This window comes from Pseudorca crassidens, chromosome 2 (assembly GCF_039906515.1).
Source record: "Pseudorca crassidens isolate mPseCra1 chromosome 2, mPseCra1.hap1, whole genome shotgun sequence".
Classification (NCBI taxonomy): Eukaryota; Metazoa; Chordata; class Mammalia; order Artiodactyla; family Delphinidae; genus Pseudorca; species Pseudorca crassidens.
Window position 1 is genome coordinate 144,916,825 of NC_090297.1, and position 25,123 is coordinate 144,941,947.

Here is a 25,123-nt window from a genome sequence, read left to right on the forward strand (position 1 = left end):
GTCCGCCTGCCGATGCAGGGGACATGGGTTCGTGCCCCGGTCCGGGAGGATCCCACATGCCGCGGAGTGGCTGGGCCCGTGAGCCATGGCCGCTGAGCCTGCGCGTCCGGAGCCTGTGCTCCACGGCGGTAGAGGCCCGCGTACCGCAAAAAAAAAAAAAAAAAAAAAAAGAGTGGCCAGAGGAACAAGAAGGCTGATGCTCCCCTTGCAGACTTCCCTTTCTGGTGCTTCCCGTGTAGCGTGCAAATTTCAACACTGCCGCCTCTCTGCCACCTCTTTTGTGTGGTGCAGGAAGGAAAGAAGGTCACTTCCGGACATGGACCCACTTGGGCCAGGCTGAGCTGCTGCAGTGTCACCCCACACGGCTCGCTGCTGCTTCTGGGCCTTTTCTCCTGCCTTGCTGCCAGCATTCCTACCGCCCCCTCACTTCCTCCCAAGGCCCATCACTGCGCTGTGTGTGGTGATTGTACTGCGGGGAAGGAGGGCATCTCTAAGTCTCTTCTATATTCTAATTTTCTTTCTTTCAATCAGGCTCAATAAACTCAGTTTTAACGCTTTGATCAGTAGATCTTAATGAAGGCAGCAGCCAATAATTACATAAAACAATGTATTGGGGAACTACTTTCAATTCCAGACACCATGCCTAACTTAGTGACTGTAGGCAGAATCTGGCTGGTTTCGGATTCGTCAGAACTGGGGCTTGCAAGGTCATGAAGATAGAGAGTTCTGTCACCACACGCACTGCGTGGCTGGTGTCTGCCCACCTGTGACCCTGCGCTCACCTCGCTCTGCCCTGCACTCTGCCCCACCCTCCCGGCCACCTCATCTACACCCACATCTGTGGCTGCCACTACCATTTACCTGTTGCTGACCCCATATCTCTATGCATCTCCTTCCCGGATCATCTATCTGCCTGTGTCAGAATCCCCAGTGTAAGGGCCACAGGCACTTCAGAGGCTCCACGTCTGGGTTGGCATGAGCTCCTCCCCAGAGCTGCCCCTCCCTCCTCCTTCTCTCCGTGGATGGTGCTATCATTTGCCGGCCTGCACACCCAGGAGCCTGGGTACCTGCCTCAACTCCTCCCTCCCATGGGCGTTGATTTTCCGTGATGCCATTTCATCTCGGTGGTCAGAAGATACAAGACCATTAAAAATCATGTCCAAGCATGTGCTGGTATATTTGTATTAAATGCCTATATCTAAATCTTACAGGCCACTTTCTTCCCCGCATGCCCACGGCAGGTGACCTGGCCCTGCACAGAAGTCGCCCCGGCGTCCCTGCCCAGGTGGCTTCTGGAGAATGTCACGCAGTGCAGCAGTCTGATGACTGCAGCCCTGGTCTGGATTTGGTCCTGTCTCCACCCTGCCATGTGCCCTGTAATTTGGGTAGGAAGGGGGACAGTGTCCCCCACAAGCATGACAGTGTCACGCTGGTCCTCTTCCCCTCACAGGGCTGATGGCGGCATGAGGGCCCTTAGGGGCTCCTGGAGACACAGGACTTCACCAATATTTGATAGAGCCTGGGAAAGCCTGGAGGCTGCTCCAGGAAGGCTCTCACACATGGTCTACACACAGTGTTTTGGGGAATGCAGCCATACCCTGGCCCATGGGTTTAGATTCCTTGAACTCAGAGTGTGTGGGTTTGGAATACAGTATACTCTGGGCTGGGGTAGGGAGAGGCTTCTTAATTAGAAAATATATTAAAATAAGTGTCGCTTTATTTCTTTAGCAGTGGTTAGGATACGGACTTTGGAGTCGGGCAGAAACAAAGCCAAGGTCAGTTCTGGCATTTTCTAGTGGTCTGAACTTGGCAAATTACTTAACCCCTGGACCCTTGGTTTCCTCATCTGTAAACAGAGATTATTACAGTATCTGGTCTTCAGGTTGTGGTGCCTTGTGCCTCGGCTGATACGCAGTCAATGCCCCAGAAGGGTAGCTACATTATTGTCACTGTTAGTGTCACAGTTTCACAGGCTGCTGGAGAAGGCGCCTGGCAGGACCCCTGATGGGCCTCCTTTAAGGAAGCACTTGTCACTGGCACACAGTTAGTAACTGAAAGCTTCAAGATGCTGCCAAGCTACTTGAAAAGATGTGTTAGAAATCCACACTTGGTAAAGGAGAACGAAATTCTCAGTTCGCAGAGCTTAGAGATCAGGCTGACTTTTTTTTTTTTTTTAATAAGTCTTCTCCTTCTGAAGAGTTTTCAGTTAGTAGAAAAGTTGTAATGCTAGCACAGAGTTCTCACATATCCCACACCCAGTTTCCCCCATTGTTAACGTCTCACATTAATGTGGTCCCCGGGTGAACGGGTGACGCTGCACAGCCTCATCCTGCCCCAGCCTTGTGTGCCCAGGGCAGGTCCTCCCTGTCTCACCAGCTCCCTGCTGGGCAGGGCTTGCTGTGGCCCAGTTGTTCAGTTTCTGTCTGGCTTCCCTTTTTCTGTGGTGAGGCTGTGAGAAGGCTGCAGACTTTTCATTTATAAAAACAACCCTCGGGGCTTCCCTGGTGGCGCAGTGGTTGAGAGTCTGCCTGCCGATGCAGGGGACGTGGGTTCGTGCCCCGGTCCGGGAGGATCCCACATGCCACGGAGCGGCTGGGCCAGTGAGCCACGGCCGCTGAGCATGCGCGTCCGGAGCCTGTGCTCCGCAACGGGAGAGGCCACAACAGTGAGAGGCCTGCGTACTGCAAAAAACAAAAACAAAAACAAAAAGACCAACCCTCGTCCCCACCTGTATCCTTCCCTCTGGGTGCAGAAATGCCTACCCTTGGTATACAGCCATCCAGGGTGATGAGCACGCCCACCGAGCCAGGGGTCTTGCTGACCCCTGACTTGTCCCCCTGCAGGCACTAGTTCCGACCAGAGTCCTTGCAGGAGCCTATGGTTTCTAGGTGGTCCGGAGTGGAGGGGCTGGGATGAGGGAGCTTCCTCAGAGACTCGTGAGCCAGACCTCTAAGAATCTGTAGGGTGGGTGGGCACATTTCTGCTTTCTCTTTTTCAGATGAGAACTGTTATAGTGGCCTGAAACCTTAGGCTTCACCATCCTGAGCCTCGGTTTTCTTTCCTGAAAAATGCGAATAAACTGACACTCCAGTTATGGGTACGTGGTGAAGAGTGAAGGGCACAGTGCCTGGCACAGAAGAGTGGCTGTTATCATTCCCGGCTCCACGGGCCACATCCATCAGGCCGGGTACACCTGTGCCCTCAGCTCACCAGATGCTCCAGGACAGCCCTCTGCTGCTGCCCAGGGTCAGGGGCAGTGTGAGGGCGGCAACGTGATAATGCAACAGCCTGGCCTGAACCTGAAGAGCTGTACGTTTGACAGTTGCCAAGACCTGCTCACATTAGGTCTCTATGCACGACAACATTGCTCCAGAAAAACAAAAGTGCAAAGAACATTTTCTACTTAAACCGTGTTTTAGGAGGACTCGGGAAGATTGGTATTTAAAATAATCAGTAGCAAATTCTTTTATAAAGTGATGAGTGGTTTGTGTCTCCAATCATCCCCTTCCCAGTTACTGTGTGTGGTGAATTCTGATTTCAGGTGTTGAGTTCTCTTAAGTAAGAGATTTAACTAACAACATTGTGCTTTGGGTTCAAGCTATGTGTTTGGGAGACAGATATATATATGTCTCCCATATATATATATATATGATTTCTCATAATATTCAACAAACAAAGAACTCTGGCAGAATGTGCAGGAGTCTGAAGTTCACTAGAGGCCATGGGACAGATCTCCCCAGCGGAGCTTCCAGATGTTTCCTGAAAAAGAAGAGAGGAAGAGTGAGGTCTCTGCATCATGTCCCAAACCTGAGTGAAGCCAGTTCTGGAACTCGAGGCTTGTGGGGGAGGGAATAAGGTCTGAAGGGCCGAGGACCAGGGCCTCTCCTCTCCTCAGATACCCTCTCTGCCCTGTATGGGTAGCTGAGGATGGGAAGAGAAGGAAACAAGGGAGAGAGAGAAGGTAAGAGCAGAAAAAGAAGGCTGGCAGGCACCTGGGGGCTGTTTGCACCTGCTCATCAATGGGGGAGTGGATTTTAAAACACCCCCAAAACAGCCATGTCTTGGCTTTGCTCCCCTTGCCTTGTCTTGAGAGATATGTGCTCGAATACCCTCGAATGCAGGCTTGAGAACCCACCCGAGGCAGGATGCCACGTACAGGCAGAGAGAACAGAAGCAAAGGGAATGAGCCAGGCCAGCGGAGGAAGTGTTTGCCCTTAGCCATGCTGGCCAGGGTGGCCAGGTTGGATAAAATGCCCCTCAGGAAGCCTTGGCAGTCGGCAGAAAGTCTAGGGATTGGGCCGTCCTCCAGGGTTCCACCCAGTGAGAGAACTGCACTAAAGACCCTAATAGCCACCCTGTCTGGGGCATCTGCAGAGGGGCAGACACTACATACATTACTGCATTCAACCCTCAGTGAAGCCCTGGGAGGTTGGCACCATCTCCCCCCCTCTACAGGGTCCCTGCCGTGGTCTCACCCAGCTTGTGTGCCAGGCTGGGCATCCACCTCAGGTCCGGATGATTCGGGAGCAGAAGCTCAGAGCCCCTCTCGCCGCGGTGTCTAACGGTTGCAGTAGCTGAGCTCTCTGGGGTCCAGTGAGGGTGGGGAAGCCTGATCAGCAGGCAGATGCCAGGCCTCGAGGCGCAGCTGTTAAAACAGAACCTAAAGTAGACATTGGGTGGTTGCCATTGCTGTTGAAAATCCTCTCCCCCTTAGATGAGACCAGTTAAGTCACACAAACTAGCCGTCACGATCCTGGATCCCGTACTGGACGCCATCGGGCCTTCAGTTTGGATCTGCCACTCAGCACCCTGAGTCAGTTACTTAACATCTTTGTGTCTCCAGTTCCCCATCTGTAAATTCCCCATGGGCATGTGTGAGATGGAGCGAGACAGGCTTACCGGGTGCTGGACCTGAGCTCAGTGACTGGTCACTGGTCACCGTAACAGGCTGTCGCTGCAGGCTTTCCTTTCTGCCTCTGCCCCGGGGTGTCCTCCCTAACGAAAGCCAGCAGCCCGGAGGTGACCCTCTAGCTGGGCTTTGTTAAAGGATTAGCGCAGAAAAGCAACACAAAGGGCGCGGGGCTCTTGTGGACTGAATCCAGACTCAAGTCGGCTGCTGATGGGAGGCACCTGGGAGCTCGTGGCGGTCCCTATAGTGGAACAGGCCCGAGCCGCTGTCTTTGAGTTCTGCCTCCTAAAAGTCGAAATGAAAGTTCCTCCTCTGATTTCTTTCCAAACCCTCCTCACTAAGCAAACGCAGCCTCTCCCAAGGTCTCCGTGGGTTGCATTCAGGTCGCCGTGGCCACCGTGCTGGCAGTGGCTGGCAGCAGCTGGGAACCTGGGGCAGGCGTTGGCTGTGAGGAACCACTCGCTCCTCTGGGTGACATGTCATGAGTGTGTTACGTGACGTCAGCTGCAGGCTGGTATCATGGGAGTGGTGACAATGAGGGTGGAAATGCCTCGGGGAGAGGTCACTCATTCTCCAGGGGCACAGGACCAAGGTGCAAACAAACAGAAAGGCCGGGCCCGCAGCTGCTCTGGAAGGCTGTGCGGGGCTGTCCACACACACACACTGTGTTGCCCGCCCTCCCCATCTGGTCCAGCGGCAACCCCCGCAGGCTGGTCTCTGCCCCACTCGACTTGCAAATGCTCTCAGGGAGGTCACCTGTGCTCTCCAAATCCAGTTTTCATTTCTGCCCATCCTTTCTGTGCTCTTTTTGCAACATCCGGCCCCGTGGACCACTCCCACATTCTTAAAACGATCTCCTCTATTGGAACCTGGGTTAGAGATTATTTCCATATTGCCTTCTACCCCTTTGGTCATGTTTCTTGGTCCCTTTTGCTGACTTTTCTTCCTTTACAGCCCAGTATAACCTCCAGGCTCCCTTCTCTGCCACTCTTGGGGCACATTCATCCCCACACCTGGCTTCTGTCACCACCTACTTCCAGTTCTCTGGCTCCAGCCTAGACTACTCTGTTGAGACTCTGCATCCAACTGCCCACTGGCCAGTCCCCCCATAGGCCTGTGGGCTCATCATGCTCTCAGTATCCCCCACCCCAACCTGCTCCCCCTTCAGCATCGTCTCCTGCAGTGGAGGACACCGCCATCCATCTGGTCACTCAAGCCAGGAGTTGTCCTCCCGACTTCCCCTACATAGGGTTGCTCACCGTATCTCATCTAATCTACCACCCAAACGGTTCTAGACTCCCTCCTTCTCCTCCATTGCCCCATTTCAGCTGATATCATTTCCTCCTGAGTTGTTACCATAACCTCTCGTAACATATTCCTGTCCTCCCACGTTCATTCTCTATCTTGTTACTGGGGGATCTTTCTAGAGCACAGCCTGGTAATATTTGTCTGCTCAAAGCTTCCACTGTGACTCCATCACCTTCAGAAGATTGCCTCAACTCCTGGGTCATCCTGCTTACCTAACTGGCTGTCTCACGAGGTAACCACAGGCAGCCTTTGGTCCGCTAACCTGCGGGCCCCGGCATGCCTTCATGTTTTCACCCACAGTCCCCTCTCTCCTAATTCTAATTCATCCTTTAGATGTAGTTCAGGGGTCATCTCCCCCAGGAACACTTGCCCTGACCTGCACTCCCTGCCATTCCTATCAGAGCCTGGCTCCTCCCTCTGGGTTCCTTTGACATTTAGGTAAAGCTCTTGCAGAGAGATTATCACACTGAATAGGGATAGCTGATTTACACGTCTCACCTTTCCAGGGGAACCTCTTTGAGGGCAAGTGCTGATCTTTTATCTTTCTATCTCCAGCACCTGTCACTGTGTCTGTTACTCAATAAATGTTGCTGATAAAAGTCAAGAATGAAGAGGATGTTGAGAAAGCTAATGCAGACGTAGCTTCTTAATAAAAGCTGTTATCTGGGGTCAAACCAAGGGCTAAGCAGACCAGCCTTCTGGCTCTGATAGCAGTTCCGGTGGGTTTTCAGGAGGAGGGTTTTCAGTTTTCAGTTTTCATGTGAAGCTGGAAGGATCATTAAAGGTCATCACATTTAAAACCCTCATTTTACAGGGAGGTGAAGTGGATTCCCTTGGTCATACAGTTCATCAAAACAGAACTAGCCAAACCTGGGTCCCTAGACCTCATGCTCACTGCTCCTACAATTTCACTGTGCTGTCCCCTGAAGGGAAAATTAGGAGTGTTCTCTAAAAGCTCCTGAAGTCCCTTAGATTCACATTATGGCTTCAGCATCTGTGATTCGTTCTAACTTTCTTCTTAACCAATTTATATTATCACTATTCTTAGAGATTTGATAATATATATCCTGAATATACAAATATCATTAAAAAAGCATAAAATTTGTGGGTGGCTGTTTATCTGAAAGTTTATCCTTGTATTGAACAGAAGTCAACCTTTCCCTAACTTGTACCCTTGGGTGCTAGCATGACACTATCCCTCTTTAAAATGTGACAGAGCTAGAACTAACCACAATGTGGTCTCAAAGAAAAATTTCTTATCATCCTCTTCCATCAGCTGCCTGCCATTAAACCCAAAGCTGTCTCTTAGCTTCATCTTGTCCTTCTGTTTAGATCAAGTGGTGGGTCGCTATTAGGGTCAGTCTCCATAACACCTCATTCTTTCCTCTAGAACATGGTTATTTATTGAGCACATACTATGTCGTGCACCTTCCTTTAACATCTTTTAGCTCCTACTCTCTCTAAAGAATCTCTCTCTTTTATTTCTAGAAATCTTTATTAAGCACTTTAAAGAATTTCCATAATCCATGACTTCAAATGGCTCCAAGTAACTGTGGAGATAAGACACACAAACACGTTTTCTGAGATTTGACAAGCTAAATATGCAAATCTCGAAGTGACCTCTCAGGACAGGTCTGGGGGTGGGCTGGTGCAGACGTACTGACTCCTCGTTTATCATGCGGTGATTTACAGCCCTCTAGTGGGTCTTTAATGCAACATATGAAGGGAAGCCGAGGGCAATGGAGTATGATGGCTCATTTGTTTGTTCCTTCGCTGGTACATTCTTTCAATGTACAAATGCCAACTGAGTGCCTACTACGTTCCAGGCATGTTTTAGGTGATGGAGATACTGCAGTGAACAAAAGAAACAACAAAAATATCACCTGCATTAGTTACTTAAGACGAAGAAAACAGTGAGTAGAACAAGTCTGGGACAAAGCTCGAGTATGAGTTTGGACACGTTAAGTTGGAGGTGCCCATTAGTCTTCCAAGGAGCTTCTTTTAAAAATGTGTTGGTGTCTTTGGGAACACCTGTAGAGCACTTGTGAGCAGAACACACAGACATAGTGCAAATAATCTCTTTATTTGAGATTTCACCAAATTTAAATTAAAACTGGCAACAATGAGCATATTTAGCAAGAAAATTGTGAAGACACTGAATCAGACCCTGGGTGTGGGAGCCTGGTTATAGACAAGTTCAAGCCTTGGTCCCACCCTTATGGAGCTGGTCATCTCTTAGTTCTCTCTTTCAATGTAGTCTTTGTAGTCTTCTCCATTTCTGTCTCAGTTCTTTGTTTTCTTAATTCTAGTAGAATTTGTAATGGTTGCATTTCTCTGTCTCCTTGGTATATCTACTGTCTCCACCTCCAAGACTGCACGTCAGTCCCACTCACTGGGGTATCTTCAGCACCTGGCGGGGCCTCGATTTATAGTTGTTGAAGGATGAGTTTTCGATTTAATAGGTCAGGTAAGATAGATATACATGAGCAGCAAGTAATTCAGACTATTATATGGCACATCCTAAATGAGTAAAGAACACAGTTAATTGCTCTTTTAGGAGGTCACCGTGGGTTGAAGGCAGCCAGGGAAATTTTCAGGGAAGGAACTGGGCTTGAGCTGAGTCTTAAAGGATGGGTGGAATATGAAGGAAGGAGGGAGGAAGTGATGGGGGAAGGGGTATTTCCTCTAAAGTGTTCCTGATCGACCTCCACATGTTCCTCAGCCACCAATGTCTCTTTTTTCTCAGCCTCTAGGCTGTCCTGCCCCTCACTCCCACCCAATGATATGGGCTAACTTTGGCATGTTTTTAGGGTTTGTCATGCCATACCCATGTCACTCTTTACCATTTCTGTCTCTTTTCTAATGAACACTCAGCATATGAATTCCTATCATTATATCTGGCACATAAAAAGTGCTCAATAAATATTTGCTGAATGAACATATGTGCCTAGGAGCCACTCTCCATACTCTTGGGATGGCTCTTTACCCAGTATTTAGTCTCTGCCACAGGGCTGGAGGCTATCGAAACATGAGTACTTGAGGGCTCATCCAAATTCTTACATGATTATTAATAAGCTGCTTTCTCATATTTTCATTTAACAAAGATTTTTTGCATGCCTGTTTTATTACAGGGCTTATGCTAGCTACAAGGAATTTGAAGTTGAGCCACTGTGAGATCCATATAAACAAATAATGATAAATAACAAGTTAAGGTGGACTTATGTACAAAGTGGTTTATGAACACTATAGATGGAGGAATTGCTTGTTCTAGGATGCTAGGAAAGGCTTTCCAGAGTACAGGAGAGAAAGTTGGCACTGAGTCTTGAAAGACAAGTTGTGTCCTCTAGACAGACATGATCAGGGGTAGGGGAGTGGATAAGGGAGTGGGATGGACAGTATTCCAGACAAATGGAGTAACAGGTGCAAAGGTGGTGGTGGTAGGAGGGAACTGAGAAAGTGTGCCGGGTTTGGGGAATTGGGGCAAAGCATTAGAGCATAAGAATGGCCAGAGAGAAGGTGCAGGGTTGGATTTGAGGTGGGCCAGCGAAAGAGCTCCAGGGATGTCAATCTTTAAGAGGTACTAAAATAAAAAAATATAAAGCCAATTAACTGAGCCACTTGTGGCTCCTTACATAACTTTTGAAAACTAAACTGGTTCCATTCCCTTGAGGTAAGACAGTGCCCTTGAACGTTACTTTAAAAATCTCCTGGCTGGCAATTCCAATTATGTTTTATTCAGTGCAGGTAATAAATTCCTTATTTTTAACATAAAGAGGTTTGTAATTCTTATTAATAGGAAATCAAGTTACTTTCAATCCCATGCTGATCAGATATTTAAAGAAAATTGACCTATTTATGCATTGCCAAATTATTAGCCTTCTTGTAAAGTACTCCTCCACCTTTGGATGGAGGTCTCCAGGTCCCCTCTCCCAGGTAAAAGTGGGACTGTTCCATCTGGCTGGGCGAGCTGAAAGTGTTTGTCTCTGTGCATGCCCAGAAAAGGCTGCATTCAATGAAGTATTGTCAATCAACTATGTGCTTGGCACCCCTTATAACCTATTTGGTAGTCCTTTCTAATAAAAAAAAAAATTTGTAGGAGTCTTAAAGGTAAACCTCTCTCTGCCTTAGAGCCACCATATTCTCCTGGGTATTCCAAAACATCAGGGACTTCCATATTGCACCCTGAGGTTTTGTACACATCCTCTGCATGTTAAACAGGCCTCTAAGTTTGGTGTTCAAAGATACAGTCTCTCTATGAGGACTACATCCTAAAGTCATGTGTGAACTTTAAATCATTACTATGAGTATCCACTGTTTTTGCATTTATTCTTCTCTTCCTGGATGTCGGAACTAAGCAAATACTATAACCTTCCTGTGCTTCCATTTCCTCATCGGAAATAACGCCAATTCCTGCTTTATTACTTTACAATACATGTAAAGTGCTTGTCCCGCAAGCACTGTACACAGTCCCGCAGCACTGTCAGCACTTATTCACGCACCCTTCAGGGAGAGACAGTCCTTTTCAGCTCTGTACTCAGTTCTCACCCAGACTTTAGCGTGACCCTGCCCCGGGCTCAGGGTACAGGAACCTGAGAGAGGAGGGCGCGTACAAAGAATGGGTTGTGTGACAGGTCAGAGTGCAAAGGCAGCTGGTTGAGGCAGCGAGCAGAAAAGTCTGAAGAGAGGTCTCTGGACTTCGGTTGCCTTGGCGACCTCAGCCAGAGGAACAGGGTGGCGGGGAACCGCCTGCCACTGCGGCTTTCTGTGCCCCGCCCTCTCTTTGGTTTTAGCTCCGCCCCTTTCTCCCGAGACGTCGGAAGCAGACGCCGACACCGACGCCGACGCGGTTGCCTAGCGATACACTTTTCCCAAGATGCCCAGGGTGTTGTGTTCTTCTTAGCCAATCAGAGAGGCGAAGCGGCCTTACCGCAGGCCAATAGACTGCGAGGCCGGGGCCCGCGACGGTTAAACTGGGCTGGAGACTGGGGCGGCCTGGCGCTGTGGCTTGAGGTCTCCGACTCGGTGGCTGCATATCCGCGACGGTGGTGCGACGTTCAGGTGTCCTGCGCGGGTCTGGCCATGCCGACTCGGGCGGAGGACTACGAGGTGCTGTACACCATTGGCACGGGCTCCTACGGCCGCTGCCAGAAGATCCGGAGGAAGAGCGATGGCAAGGTGAGCGCGGGCTTGGTGCCTGTCTCCGCCCCCGCCGCGGTTGTGCAAACTGCGGGGGGCGCGCCCTCTGCCGCCGAAGGGAAGCGAGGGGCCTGGGGCTGTGCGTCTGGAAGGCGGGGAGCTCAGAAGAGTTAGCCATCTCCCCTCAGGTCTGTGTCGGTCCTGGGTCTCTCAAGGGATGGGAAACTGTGTCCCTTTTTCCTTTTTTTTTTTTAATTTTTCATTTCTGAATCTGCCCTTAATCTTTAAATAAAATTAATAGAATGTGCCAAATAGAATATTGTCAAATACATAACACCGCTTTGCTATTTACATGAGATTGCGCATTTTTATATATTTATGTTATATGTATATATATTTTTTCCATCTTTTTTCCTTTCTCTTCCATTTTATTCCTTTTTCCCAATTTGACCTGCTAAGGGCCTTCAGTTGGTGACAGCTAGCTGACTCCTGAGCTGTTTTTTTTTTGCGGTACGCGGGCCTTTCACTGTTGTGGCCTCTCCCGTCGCGGAGCACAGGCTCCGGACGCTCAGGCTCAGCGGCCATGGCTCACGGGCCCAGCCGCTCCGCGGCATGTGGGATCCTCCCGGACTGGGGTACGAACCCGTGTCCCCTGCATGGGCAGGCGGACTCCCAACCACTGCGCCACCAGGAAAGCCCTCCTGAGCTGTTTTTAGAGAAGAAGAGCCCTCTCGGTCATGAACATCAGCACCTCGAACTTTTATGTCTTGTAGTCAGAATTCATTTAAAATACCCATTATTCGGATTGTTGGATTCAGATTTCCCAAGGTGTGTAGGTAGACTTTACACAAAGAAACAATGGAGAGGAAATTGGCTCTGACGGAAGGACCTTTACTAAAGTTCTCTTACCTTGGAAATCTTGACTTGGAATGTTCGAGGACTTTGACCACCTCTGCCCCAGCTTTGACCAGCTTTGACTAAGCAACGGAAGTTAGGCGGTTGGGGGAGGTCTAATGTACCTCGTCACTCTCTGTTGCATCATTTACTGCTGAAAAATTAGGGGAGGATTATGGAAGTAAACTCAGGGGTCCTTAGGTTCATTGAACTACATTAGATGATGTCACTGTATGATCTACTTACTAGAGAAGTAATTTTTAAAAGTTTTTAAAAAGGTTTTGAGTATAACGAGTTTATTTGTACCTTGGAAATTTTTATTTCAGATCTTAGTTTGGAAGGAACTGGACTATGGCTCCATGACAGAAGCTGAGAAACACATGCTTGTTTCTGAAGTGAATTTACTTCGTGAGCTGAAGCATCCAAATATCGTCCGATACTATGATAGAATTATTGACCGAACCAACACAACACTGTACATTGTAATGGAATATTGTGAAGGAGGGGACCTGGCTAGTGCAATTACAAAGGGGACCAAGGAAAGGTAAAATCTCTTAAATGGGCCTAGTTTTGCTTCTGTTAAGCATCCTGTATTAGGATCAGGGACAGAGTACTTAGTAATGCGGAAGAGTCTTCTGGTGTTTGTTTGGTGGGTCCACGGTACTTTAGAAAATCCCTGGTATGTCAGTACCCATATATCATATCAATTTATTTCCCTATGTGTACACTTTGAAAACTAGATAATTCACATCATCCCATCTTTGTTATGGTTTTATTCAGAAGTTATAGGCTATATAACTGCTTTGATTTCAGACAATACTTGGATGAAGAGTTTGTTCTTCGAGTGATGACTCAGTTGACTCTGGCCCTAAAGGAATGTCACAGACGAAGTGATGGTGGTCATACTGTGCTGCATCGGGATCTGAAACCAGCCAATGTTTTCCTGGATGGCAAGCAAAACGTTAAGCTTGGAGACTTTGGGTTAGCTAGGATATTAAACCACGATACGAGTTTTGCAAAAACATTTGTTGGCACACCTTATTATATGTCTCCTGTAAGTATTTCAGAATTTAGATGCTTTTTAAACATCTTAATGCTAAACACTCAACTTTTTGTTTGTTTAGTAATATCCAATAGCCAAGAATTAACAATACTGTTTTATTTTAAATTTATATTTTTCCAAATGGACCACCAGACCATTAAGTTCCTGTATTAGCAATATAAATCAAGCTTTCATTGAATGACTACCAAGTGCTAAGCTCTGGGATCACAAAGATGAGATAGGTTTTGTCTCTGCCCTCAAGAGCAGCACTTCCCAAAGTGCCGTAGGTCCTGGACACCAGCTGGAACTCATCTGGGGTGATCGTTTAAAATGCAGAGTCCTGAGCCCCAAATCCAGTGAATTTGGATCTCTGGACAGGTCTTTGCACTCATCTTCTTTTTTCTTTGTTTGTCCTCCACCACTTTTTATTTTGGACTTTGTATTTTAACAGACCTTCTAGGTGATTCTTGTGCATGGAGATTCAGGACCCAGAAGGCTCACTCACTTCTGACAACATATTTTTGCAGTGTTAACTTTTTGTACTTATTCTTTTTTTATTGCCTTTTCCTACAGTGCAGCTGCAGAGTCCACCCATTTACCTGTTTCCTCAGTTGCTGAATATTTTGTTTCCAAAATGTCTCACCATTCTAAAGAGCACTGCTATGCATGTCTTTGTATGAATTATTCTTTCTTCCTTTTTGGTTATTTCCTTGGTGTTTAGCTCTCGAAATGACATTTCTGGGTCAAAGGGTATGAACTGTTTATGGCTCTCTAGTGACTTTTGAAAAGCTTGAATCAATAAGTGATAGCACCAAAGTGTTGTATATGAAAGACGAGCAGATAAAGATGGAGAGAGATTTATTTTTTTAGCTGTTCACAAACATTTTCAGGATTTTCTCAGTCTTTTTTAGTTACGTTAACCAATCTGACTACAATATAAAACGTTGTAAATTAGTGATTTTTTTTTTTTTGCGGTACGTGGGCCTCTCACTGCCATGGCCTCTCCCGTTGCGGAGCACAGGCTCCGGACGTGCAGGCTCAGCAGCCATGGCTTACGGGCCCAGCCGCTCCGCAGCATGTGGGATCCTCCCGGACCGGGGCACGAACCCGCGTCCCCTGCATTGGCAGGCGGACTCTCAACCACTGCGCCACCAAGGAAGCCCAGTGATTTTGTTTTTGACTCAGATTAGACATGGCCAGAGCAGTGTCGTTTTCTCACTGGATCAGATTCCAAATAGAAAGCCTTTGATATAAAGGAAAATTATCCAGAGGTGGTTCTTGGAAAAATTGAAACCTGCACAATTCTTTTGTTCCTGTTCCCCCCTGCCCTTGTAAATAGATCAGTTTAGCCTTCCCTATGGGATTGTCAGGAAGTGGCACCAGACTCCCCTGTTGGACTTTAAATTACTAAGAAGACTTCTGAAGATTTCAGTACAGTACTTGCCTCTGTGCCCTCTGTTGAGAATAAGAGCCGTGGTGGACTGTTGTTACTGTACGTGTGGAAGAAAGGCAAACAATTAAAATAGGAAGTGAGAATATTACTTACTACTGTGGTATATAAGTGGACTAAGGGAAAAATATATAAATGAATAATTCAATTAGCCATTTATGTCTATATTCATTTAAATGTGGGCTAGATGTTATTCTAGAATTTTCTGTGGTTCTTTTAAAATGGAGTTTCTAGATTATGAATTCTTTGAGGGTAGAGGGTAGAGCTATCTCATGTTCACCTTTAACTTGCCAGTGCCTTGCCTGTAGTAACATAATAAATATTTGCTAATGAAAAATAAGTGAATGAATTATATGTGACAAAGTATATTAGGATAAGATCATTGCCTTTTTTCCATTATAAATTTGAATATAAAGTACCATCTTTTTGTTGTTATGATACAAGATCTAATCAGCCTTTTGTATTTGAAATTTTTGTTATAGATATAAAATATTTATAATATAAAATTTGTTCCCTTCTTTTCCTTGAGTGAATATTACCAAACTTTAAGGTTCCATTTTTGTCCCGGGACTAATTTTATAAGTTTTAAAACAAAATGAACTTTAAACTCCTATTTTCTTACCTTTTTTTTTTCCCCCCTTAAGGAACAAATGAATCACATGTCCTACAATGAGAAGTCAGATATCTGGTCACTAGGTTGCTTGCTGTATGAACTGTGTGCATTAATGTAAGTACAATGAAGACAGATTTTTAGTCTGAGGTTTACACTTAGATTTGTCACCTTTCACCAGGTTCAGCTTTTTGAGCATCCATGCACATTCAAGTCTGAAAGAATCATACGGTGGGTTAAAATTAAGGTAGATGGACAGGTTAAAAAAAATTATTTACAAATTAGTAATATAATCCCTGAGGCTGGATCTAGACTTGTTCAAGCTTCTAACCTGGTTAGATGTTTCTCTGTTAGACTGAGCTTAGCTCAAGGGGAGAGCATATAGGTCAAGCCTGTGGAAGAAATGAAATAAAGATCTAGAGAAGCAGTCTAGGGTTTGGACAGGAAAGAGTTCTGATTCTTTCCCTTTTTTCTTTCTGTTTTTTCCCTTCTAAAGTATTCTGTAGAGCAGTGGTTCTCAACCAGCGAAGGGGAATTTTGCCCCCCAGTTTTGCCTCCCATGGGACATTTGACAATGTCTGGAGACATTTTAGTTGTCACAACTAGGGATAGCTACTGGCATCTAATGGACAGAGGTCAGTGATGCTGCAAAACATACTAAACAATGCACAGGACAGTCCCCATAACAGAATCATGTGGCTCCACATGTCAGTAGTGCCAAGGTTGGGAAACTTAGCTACAGAAGAAGATCCTAGAAGTAGAAGCATAAATACAAACTGGACCTTAAACTCTGCTTTTGGTTTGCTTCTTCTTATATATTTTCATTTTTACATTTAAAAAAAAATTTTTTTCCCCAGGCCTCCATTTACAGCTTTCAACCAGAAAGAACTAGCTGGGAAGATCAGAGAAGGCAAATTCAGGCGAATTCCATATCGTTACTCTGATGAATTAAATGACATTATTACAAGGATGTTAAATTTAAAGGTAAAGTTTATAAGATGATATACTGTATGTTTCCATCTCTCAGCTAAGTTTTGCAGTGTATACTCTCGTGGAGCAATGAGTCTAAAGAAACATTAAATATATTTCTTTAGCTAAATCTACTGTTACCACGAGTGAAAACATGTATCCTTGGCACATTGCAGGCCTGCCTTCTGTGCTTTCTTTGTGTCTCCTCCCACTCTGCCATGCTAACAGATGGTTGGTAGCAAGGAGAGATTGCAATAAGGATCCAAATCCTCAGTTCCCCTTGTCCTTGCCTACCTCAAAGTGGCAGGTGGTACAGGAAGGGGCCAGGAATAATACCTTATTACTCTGCCTCTAGCTCTGAGAGATTAGAGATCATTAGAGATGGGAATCGTGGGGGAGGGCTGACTAAAAAGAGTAGAGGGGAAATAAAGAGATTATGTAGAAAAAAATCTGGCAGTGGGATGGGGAGGGGGATGTCCTAGGGATCAGGCTGTGTAAGAATAGAGTTAAATGCTGTGGGAGTTCAAAGAGAAGGAAGGATGCAGGTGAAGTAACAGGATTGAAGGTCGGTGAGAGAGCACCCTGCTTAATGTAGTTTGGAGATGCAAGGGCAGTACGTGCCCTGAAACAGACCGACCCTAGCAACGCTACCCAGCACAGCACAGGGATTGAGCCTTCTTAGGTTAAAAGGGGAAAAAAGGTAAGTTAAAATGTGCATTACTTTGTGGACCCAGAACCTCATGAGTTAAAGCCACCAGTGAACTTATTTTTCAGGTGTTTAAGACCCATGTGTGTGTGTTGGGGCGGGGGGAATGGGCAAAATGGGCGAAGGGGGTCAGTTGCATGGTGATGGATGGTAACTGAACTTGTGGTGGTGATCACTCTGTAGTATATACAGATGTTGAACTATAGTGCTGCGCAAGTAAAAAAAAAAAAACCATCTGTAAAGGAGTCCTTTCTTTTGCCTTGGAAATGTATGCTGTTTTAAATGTAACTGCTCTTTCAGGATGAGTAGTCCATTATGTAGTGTGCCTGTAACACCGAATATTTTTTTCCCAGGATTACCATCGACCTTCTGTTGAAGAAATTCTTGAGAATCCTTTGATAGCAGACTTGGTTGCAGAAGAGCAAAGGAGAAATCCTGAGAGAAGAGGGCGGCGATTAGGAGAACCAGGAAAGTTGCAGGACTCCAGCCCTGTATTGAGTGAGCTGAAACTGAAGGAAATACAGTTACAGGAGCGGGAGCGAGCCCTCAGAGCAAGGGAAGAAAACCTGGAGCGTAAGTCTGAGTGGGGGTGAAGCACAGAGAGCTCCAGGAAGCTTATTCTAATGTATGTGAAAATCCATCTGAACAGAGGATCTCATGTCTGTGTTCTATTAGAACGTTTTTATAAATACTTGCGAAACCAAGATATGCACATCAAGCTTGCTGCACCTTCATGTTGAGCCTCTTTCTCTGAGATCAGCTGTTGTCGTCACATTGTTGGGCCGTAACTGTGACAGCCCAGCCCTGGGCTGTAGAGTCACTCTTTTCTTTATCTTTCTTAATATATGGACCCTGAGGTTTCCCATTGTAAAGAAGGTCTTAGAATTTGCCAGCGCTTCTCCCTTCTGATACGCTGCTCCAACACAGCCCGGGTCTGAAATCCTACAGTGTGTAAGACTAGATGTATTTGGGCAGTTCCACAGAGCATGTGGGTACAAGATACTTAAATACTCTGATGGGTATTGACGGACTGGGTGCTAATGAGTTTTTGATGTTGAAACTCTGTCTACTCCACTAAAGTGAGAGCTGCTACCCAGGTTTTAGGATTCTGCAAGGCAGCAGCAGCAGTGCAGCTCTGCATTTTGACATCGAGGGATGAGACGGGCTGCGACTGTCTCCTTCCCCCCTCATGGCTCACCCAATCTCGCTTCTGCAGCTCAATGCCGATGCAGACTTCATAAGTGTTTTTCTATTTAAACGTACTTACAAAGCATCTAAATGCGTTTGTTAATGTTTTACTTCCTAATGATAATTGTCTAGTACTGTGAGATACGCTGTCTGTGGGAGGTACAGCCTGTGCTTACCTGAAAATCTTTGTCTCTTCTGTCAAAAGAATTCTTTAAAAAAAAAAAAAAAACCCACAAAAAAGAAACAACCAAAAACTTTTCATTAAAACTTTCCCCAGTGTTTTGTAATTTCACAAAGCAGCTGGAATCTGAACTCTCTGAATGCTGGGCCATGAATAAATAATAGCCTTTGTTAGTACCACCTAACTGAGCTGTGGTTTTTTCCCTTCTATTTGGGTGCTGTCATTCACCCAGAGGGAGAAGGGTTTGTACCGCAGCCGGGTAACGCCCGGAAAATGAACTGTTGCCCCTTCTCCGTGGAGAGCAGGGATGGCAGTAGCTCTTTGTTTTCCCCCATGAGTTATTCCCACAAATCACAACCCTTTGGTTGTGAAGCTGACTTTGTCCTTGTGCTTAAGCCAGTCCTTAGGAGAAAACCTAAGACAACAAACAACATACTAACCACACAGCATTATGAAACGGGAACAGTCCGGTTGGCTGGAGTATACAGTAGGAAACCCTTCACAAAACATGACTCATCAGAGGTCAGGCTGTTAGCCTTAGCGATAAGGAAAAGCGGTAAGATTACCAAATGTGAACTGTTTATGCCACTTGTTAATTTCTTTCTTTCTCGTTCCATTCCCTTCTTAAAGAGAAGGAACGTGAGCTTTGTGTTCGTGAGAGACTGGCAGAGAACAAGCTGGCCAGAGCAGAAAGTCTGTTGAGGAATTACAGCCTGCTGAAGGACCAGAAGTTCCTGTCTCTGGCGGGTGGTCCAGGTATGAGAACCAGCTCAGAGAACAGAAGTTGGTGCCACAAATGAGGAAACGGGCACCAGCGTTGCCCCGAAGGTGGCTTTGGCAGCCCTTTAAATTTCCAGAGTCTTGAATTTTATGATGGAGTGAATTGAATATATGCATTTCAGTGGAGATAAAAATTGTGTTTTAGCAATGACTGACTTAACTGTGATCAGAGACATGAGGCAATGAGTCAGGGTGATTTCATCTTCGGTTTTATTTGCTTTATCAAACTGTGTTCAGTATTTGATATTTATTTTTAAAAACTAGGTCATTTTATAGAAATGCTGTGCCTTTCAGATTTTTCTCTGGGTATATTTTCAAAACTCTACATTTCTCTCCATTTTCAAGTGAAAATCCTAGCATTTTACTATTACCACACGACCAACTCATATTTGCCACATCCTTCATAGAAAGTATGGCTTAAAAGGTGTGATAAGCCAGCTGTAGAATAGGCCATTACTTTTGGATCTTTGCTAAGACCCGTTCCAATTGAAACGTGTATGTCAAAGTGTGACTGCTTAATACCTGCGTATGCTCTGTAATAAGTGAGGGAAACAAATGAAACCAGTGATGGAAGTAAATCTCTTTTTTCTCAATATTGCTATCTACCATTTCAGTGTTTTTATAATATTTATTTCAGCTTCTCTTAGATTCCACACTGCCATCCATAAAGACAAACTAGACTTAGATCATGATTACTGTGATAGAGTGAGGAGGAATTTTTATCTGGGTAAGCGTCATGCATCAAGCCCGTTGCCGAGAACTATATGGAAGGTCCTGTTGGGGACGGCTTTCCCAGTTAAAGAGTTTATTTACATCTTGCCCTGAGAGTCTTTGAGCAAAGGGTGAGAAGAGCTGGCAAAGGATGATGTGTTTCACTTCGTAGGACACGTAGGTAGAAGAATCTACCGGTATGCGAATCATGGCAAAGACTTAAAATGAGCTGTGGGAATGGTGTCCAATGTGGGTAGGAGGTGTTTTAAAGTACTGAGCATGTCAGAGCCCTAAGAAAAGCAACAAAGCGGTGGGGAGGGGGTGCCCTTGTGAACTCAAGACAGTTGGAAATATCCTCTCCCCATCCTTGGGCTATAAAATTCAGACATGAGGAAAACAAATAAATTGAGATCATCACAGTAAGCAACAGCATCTTTTAAAAGCTCTACTTAGTCTATTTAATGAAATACTAATTCTTTTTTTAAACACTTTCTTATAAAACTGTCTTATTAGTAGGATTTACAGTTTACACTGTCTGTTTACAAATGTATAGGTGTTTGTGGTAATAAAGGTGGATCTATTTGAAACAATGGAGTTGAGGCCTAAAAGCAATCTCCTAAAATGCTTTGCAGAGAAGCCGTGTATGAAATAGGAAGTTGGGACAGTCAGAGGGCAGCCTGCTCCTCCCTCAGGGCGTCTCCATTTCTTTGGACTGGAACGTTCATCTCTAGCTAGTCACGTGACTTCTTACTTCCTCACTCTCATCAGGTCTCTGCTCAGAAGTCACCTTATTATGCAGCTTCATCACTGCCAACACCCCCAGCACCTCTGTCTCCCTCTCTCCGTGTTCATTTCCTTCACAGCACATACCATCCTCAAATATTCCTCATATGGGCTTGTTTATTTGTTTATGGTCTATCTCCTCCTACCACAATAGGGCCTTTGGTCCACAACGACCCATACAGTGAGCTCAGTAAATATTTGAACGTATTTCCTTTAAATGAACTCAAAGGAAAAACAAAAAGGTTTTAGAATTCAAGCCTTCAAGTCCCCGACCCCCAGATAGTTGCCAGTTCCTAATAGTGTAGCCACTGTAAGTAGATTATTATTTTTTTCATGTTAAAAGAACAGTTCCCTCACTGTTAACTCGATTTACTTTTACCATGCTGAATCTTGCTTAGGTTCTTTTTGGAAGAAGTTTCTGGTCAGTTAAGCCGCTTTAAAATGTGTTCTTAAGTATTTAGCCAAAACTGTAGGTGCTCGCTGTGAAGACGAGCTTCTGCTTCCGTACTTTTCTGGAAGTAATGTGTTCTAGGTAGAATGACACTTGCTTTCAAGCATAGAGATAAATAACATTGGTTTCCAGAAGTTTTATATTGTGGCCCATAACCCTCAGTGCATTTAACCTTAAGAGGAATGTTGATTGTGAGAGAATAAAACATAGGTTCCTTGATTTTTGGCTACAGATTAAAAGGCTGATTGATTTCTGCCAACCTCATGCCCCTAACCTGTTAAAAAAGAGACAACAGATCCAAAATGGAGTCACTAGTCACCAAATGTCACCAAATCAGGACTTAATACCTAACTTACTGGCAGTTTCAGCCTCTCTCAGGAATGGAATCTTAAACCAGTTAATCTGGAATTACCTGGTCAGCACTAGTGAGGTCATCTGCCTGATAGACCCCTGCTGTCCCCTAAAGGACAGTGACCTTGCCACAGACAATCCCCCCTTTGCTGGTGTAACTTCCTGGTCCTGCCCCCTTCTACCTATAAAAGCCTTTCCTTTTGTACAGCTCCTTAGAACTCCTTTCTGTCTTCTGGATGGGATGCTGCCCGATTTATGAATCGTTGAATAAAGCCAGTAAGACCTTTAATGTTTGCTCAGTTGAATTTTGTTTAACACTCCTATCCCAGAGAGAATAAACAGGTACCCAGATTTCACATGCAAACTGACAATAAATATTTTGGTAAGTTTGATAAGTATGGAGGAGTTCATCTCCTGTTCATGAAACTCAAAAACCTTTTTCTTTTTTTTTCTAAAGAACTTTTTGATCTTACATCCTCGATAACGAAGAAGAAAGTTCATTTCAGTGGGGAGAGTAAGGAGAATGTCATGAGGAGTGAGAATTCTGAGAATCAGCTCACCTTCAAATCCAAGTGCAAGGACCTGAAAAAAAGGCTTCATGCTGCTCAGCTTCGCGCTCAAGCCCTGTCAGACATTGAGAAAACTTACCAACTGAAAAGCAGGCAGATCCTGGGCATGCGCTAGCCTGACCCAGAGACACAGACCTGTGTACAGTGTTTAATGTTGCCAGCCCTTTCGCGATGGGTATTCTACTGCTGTAGCCTGTATACTTGGTTCTGCGAGCCGTGCCTTTTCTGTAGTAAGCAGGGTGGTTTGGTATTACTCTTGCTGTTTTTCAGCAAGAATTGTACCAATGGGGCTTCCCTGGTGGCGCAGTGGTTGAGAGTCCACCTGCTGATGCAGGGGACGCGGGTTCATGCCCCGGTCCGGGAAGATCCCACGGCTGGGCCCGTGAGCCATGGCCGCTGAGCCTGCGCATCCAGAGCCTGTGCTCCACAGCAGGAGAGGCCACAACACTGAGAGGCCCGCGTACTGCAAAAAAAAAAAAAAAAAAAAGGTATTGTAAAGAACGCTTCATAGAAAGAAGAACGCTTTCTTGGCCAGTTGGGTTTTTAATCCTGTGTGTGATTACTACTGGAACATGAAATGTTATATTCTATATGTTGGGGTGGGGAAATAATATTAGAAAAAGATATTTACCCAGGAGCAGCACTTAGAAGTTTTAAGGGACTGAAGTGGTGTGCTTACAATTGTCACGTCTAGAGTTAAAATTTAAGTCTGAGGCTTTAAATGTTCTTGAGCTTAGAGAAAACCTAATTGGATATAGATTGGTCACTAATACCTTGACATCTCGCTTATAAATATCCCCTTGCTCTGTAGTTTAAATCTGTCGCCTTTTGTGAAAATCCGTCACTATGATGTCTCCACTCTTTTTCTTTCCCTTTTTATCCTGTTTAACAGTATGTGAGCTGTCTGTCATTTGCCCACTCTTTTTTCACTAAATAAAAGAATTCTTTAGTTTTCCTGTATTCATGTCGCCTGTATTTGTTGATCTTAGTTGGAGGGAGTCTGTGTTTGTGATATTTAGGCATTGGAGGGTAGGGAAGAGAATGTGATGCTCGCAAGAGCTATACGGCACTTTACTACCCATCTCATTTGTCCATCTAAGCCAGTGGTTCTTACGGGGGCAGTTTTGCCCCCCAGGGTATATATGCAATGTCTGGAGATATTTTAAACTGTTATGATTGGAGGGAGGGTGCTACTGGCATCTCTTGGGTAGAGGCCAGAGATGCTGCTAAACATCCTATAGTGCACAGGACGGCCCTCACAACTAAATGTCAGAGTACCACTCTTGAGAATCCTGATCTCAGCTGAGACTTGTTGGAATATACCCCACCCTTGAAGGAAACTTATTTTGGTTTTGATGGATTTTTTTTACATGTCTGACTTTTAATATGAATTAGCAGTCCTTGCTGTGCCCATCACATTTTTCATGTGATGTTTTCCTGGCAATGCTAATCCTTTTAGCTTAATGAAATAAGACCAAGTTATGAAGGGTTATAATGTCATAAATGGGAAGAAATAGCTCCTTTATTAGTTATCTTATTACAGGTTTATTACACCGTTGATAACGTAGTTCTATCAAAGATATAATATCGAAATACAATCAGAAACTGATTACCAGGCCTTTATGGTATACCCACAGATTAATCCTAACAGAACCACTTTGATGTAAATGTTGAGTATAATTTGCAGGGCCCAGTGCAAAATAAAAATGTGCTTCGAAAAGCAGGAAACAAGTACCATTAAAAGTACATATGGGACTTCCCTGGGGTGCAGTGGTTAAGAATCCACCTGCCAATGCAGGGGACACGGATTTGAGCCCTGGTCCGGGAAGATCCCACATGCCGCGGAGCAGCTCCGCCTGTGCGCCACAACTACTGAGCCTGTGCTCTAGAGCCCGCGAGCCACAACTACTGAGCCGTGTGCTACAACTGCTGAAGCCCACGCGCCTAGAGCCCATGCTGCGCAACAAGAGAAGCCACTGCAATGAGAAGCCTGTGCACCACAACGAAGAGTACCCCCCGCTCGCTGCAACTAGAGAAAGCTCGCGCGCAGCAACGAAGACCCAACACAGCCAAAAATAAATAAAGTTTATAAATAAATAGATAAAAGTAAAGGTATATATAAAGCCTTGTCCTTTCTTCCAAGGTCCCTCTGCTTATTGTGGTGTTGTTTGCTATTTAATTTTATAAGTAAAGAGAATTTGAAATTTTAAATTATTAGCATGAACTTTACTATTCATCTTTTATGTAGTGTGATGCCAGTTTTAAATGCAAGTAGCAGCACATTTAGCTCATCTGTGGGATCACTGAAATTATGTAATTCATATTTTGTGACTCAAGCTGGCCAGAAGAGACACACACACACATGCCTGTGACAGGTGCCTGGGGACGCGTGACTCTGGCACCTGCCTTACACACTGCTGGTTTGGAGAAGTGGAGCCCACAGCCTCCACTGCAGCAGATAGGTCCCCCCAAGGATCTTACACCTCCAAGCTGGGACTTTCTTTGTACCTTGATCGAGGTGCCTGGATCGCCCCTGCCAAGATAAGGCCTCTAGCTGGCTGCCCACCAGCTATGCTCTGGGGCTGCCAGCCGAGGACGGGGGAAAGGCATTGGGAGGCAGCTGCCGCCAACCCCTCTCCGGAGAAACTTCTGGGCACCCTTGCCCTGCCCATGCTGAGGCCCCTCTGGGAACAGAGTGTGGGAGGCTGGGTAGGGCTCGGTGCCCCAGGGGCGGGAGGCGGGACCATGTGAGCTGAGGCCCTGAGCCCATACCTGCACCCCTGCCCCACTGGACTGGACTTACAAAACACGAATTCAGCAACACATGATGAATTTCAAGACTGCAAGCGCAGAGCATTAGACTCCAGGTGGACCCTTCTGAATGCCAGCTCCTTCTACATGTGAGGCCTATGTGACTACACTGGACCCACACTCGTGAAACCAGTCCTTTCTTTAGGAAACTCCTTTCCTACCTTAGGAAATGAGGTTCCTTTCCAGTTTTAATCCTGTGGCATGCAGAGCTTCTCTAGTTTCCCCTATCTCAGACTCCACCTTTGCTTTCATTCCTTCCTTCAATCAACCAACC

At 45.6% G+C, this 25,123-nt stretch overlaps 1 protein-coding gene across 2 annotated transcripts; it reads left to right on the forward strand.

The window, feature by feature from the left end:
* Positions 1-11,155: 11,155 nt before the first annotated feature.
* Positions 11,156-22,998, forward strand: NEK2 (NIMA related kinase 2). 2 transcript variants are annotated; one of them, XM_067729034.1, is made up of 8 exons: positions 11,156-11,392; positions 12,574-12,791; positions 13,061-13,301; positions 15,384-15,466; positions 16,207-16,333; positions 17,378-17,597; positions 19,024-19,149; positions 21,927-22,998. In XM_067729034.1, exons 1-8 carry the CDS (start codon positions 11,297-11,299, stop codon positions 22,151-22,153), a joined length of 1,338 nt encoding a protein of 445 aa, XP_067585135.1. In that variant the 5' UTR covers positions 11,156-11,296; the 3' UTR covers positions 22,154-22,998. The 2 variants fall into 2 exon arrangements, with proteins under 2 accessions (XP_067585135.1, XP_067585136.1); XM_067729035.1 differs by lacking the exon at positions 11,156-11,392 and adding an exon at positions 11,416-11,541.
* Positions 22,999-25,123: the final 2,125 nt, after the last annotated feature.

Excerpts from the sequence above, each read along its gene's own strand:
- NEK2 (XM_067729034.1), top strand. The coding sequence starts at position 11,297 with ATGCCGACTCGGGCGGAGGACTACGAGGTGCTGTACACCATTGGCACG. Across the intron at positions 11,393-12,573 it reads GGAGGAAGAGCGATGGCAAG|ATCTTAGTTTGGAAGGAACT; the intron begins GTGAGCGCGGGC and ends TTTTTATTTCAG. Across the intron at positions 12,792-13,060 it reads ACAAAGGGGACCAAGGAAAG|ACAATACTTGGATGAAGAGT; the intron begins GTAAAATCTCTT and ends CTTTGATTTCAG.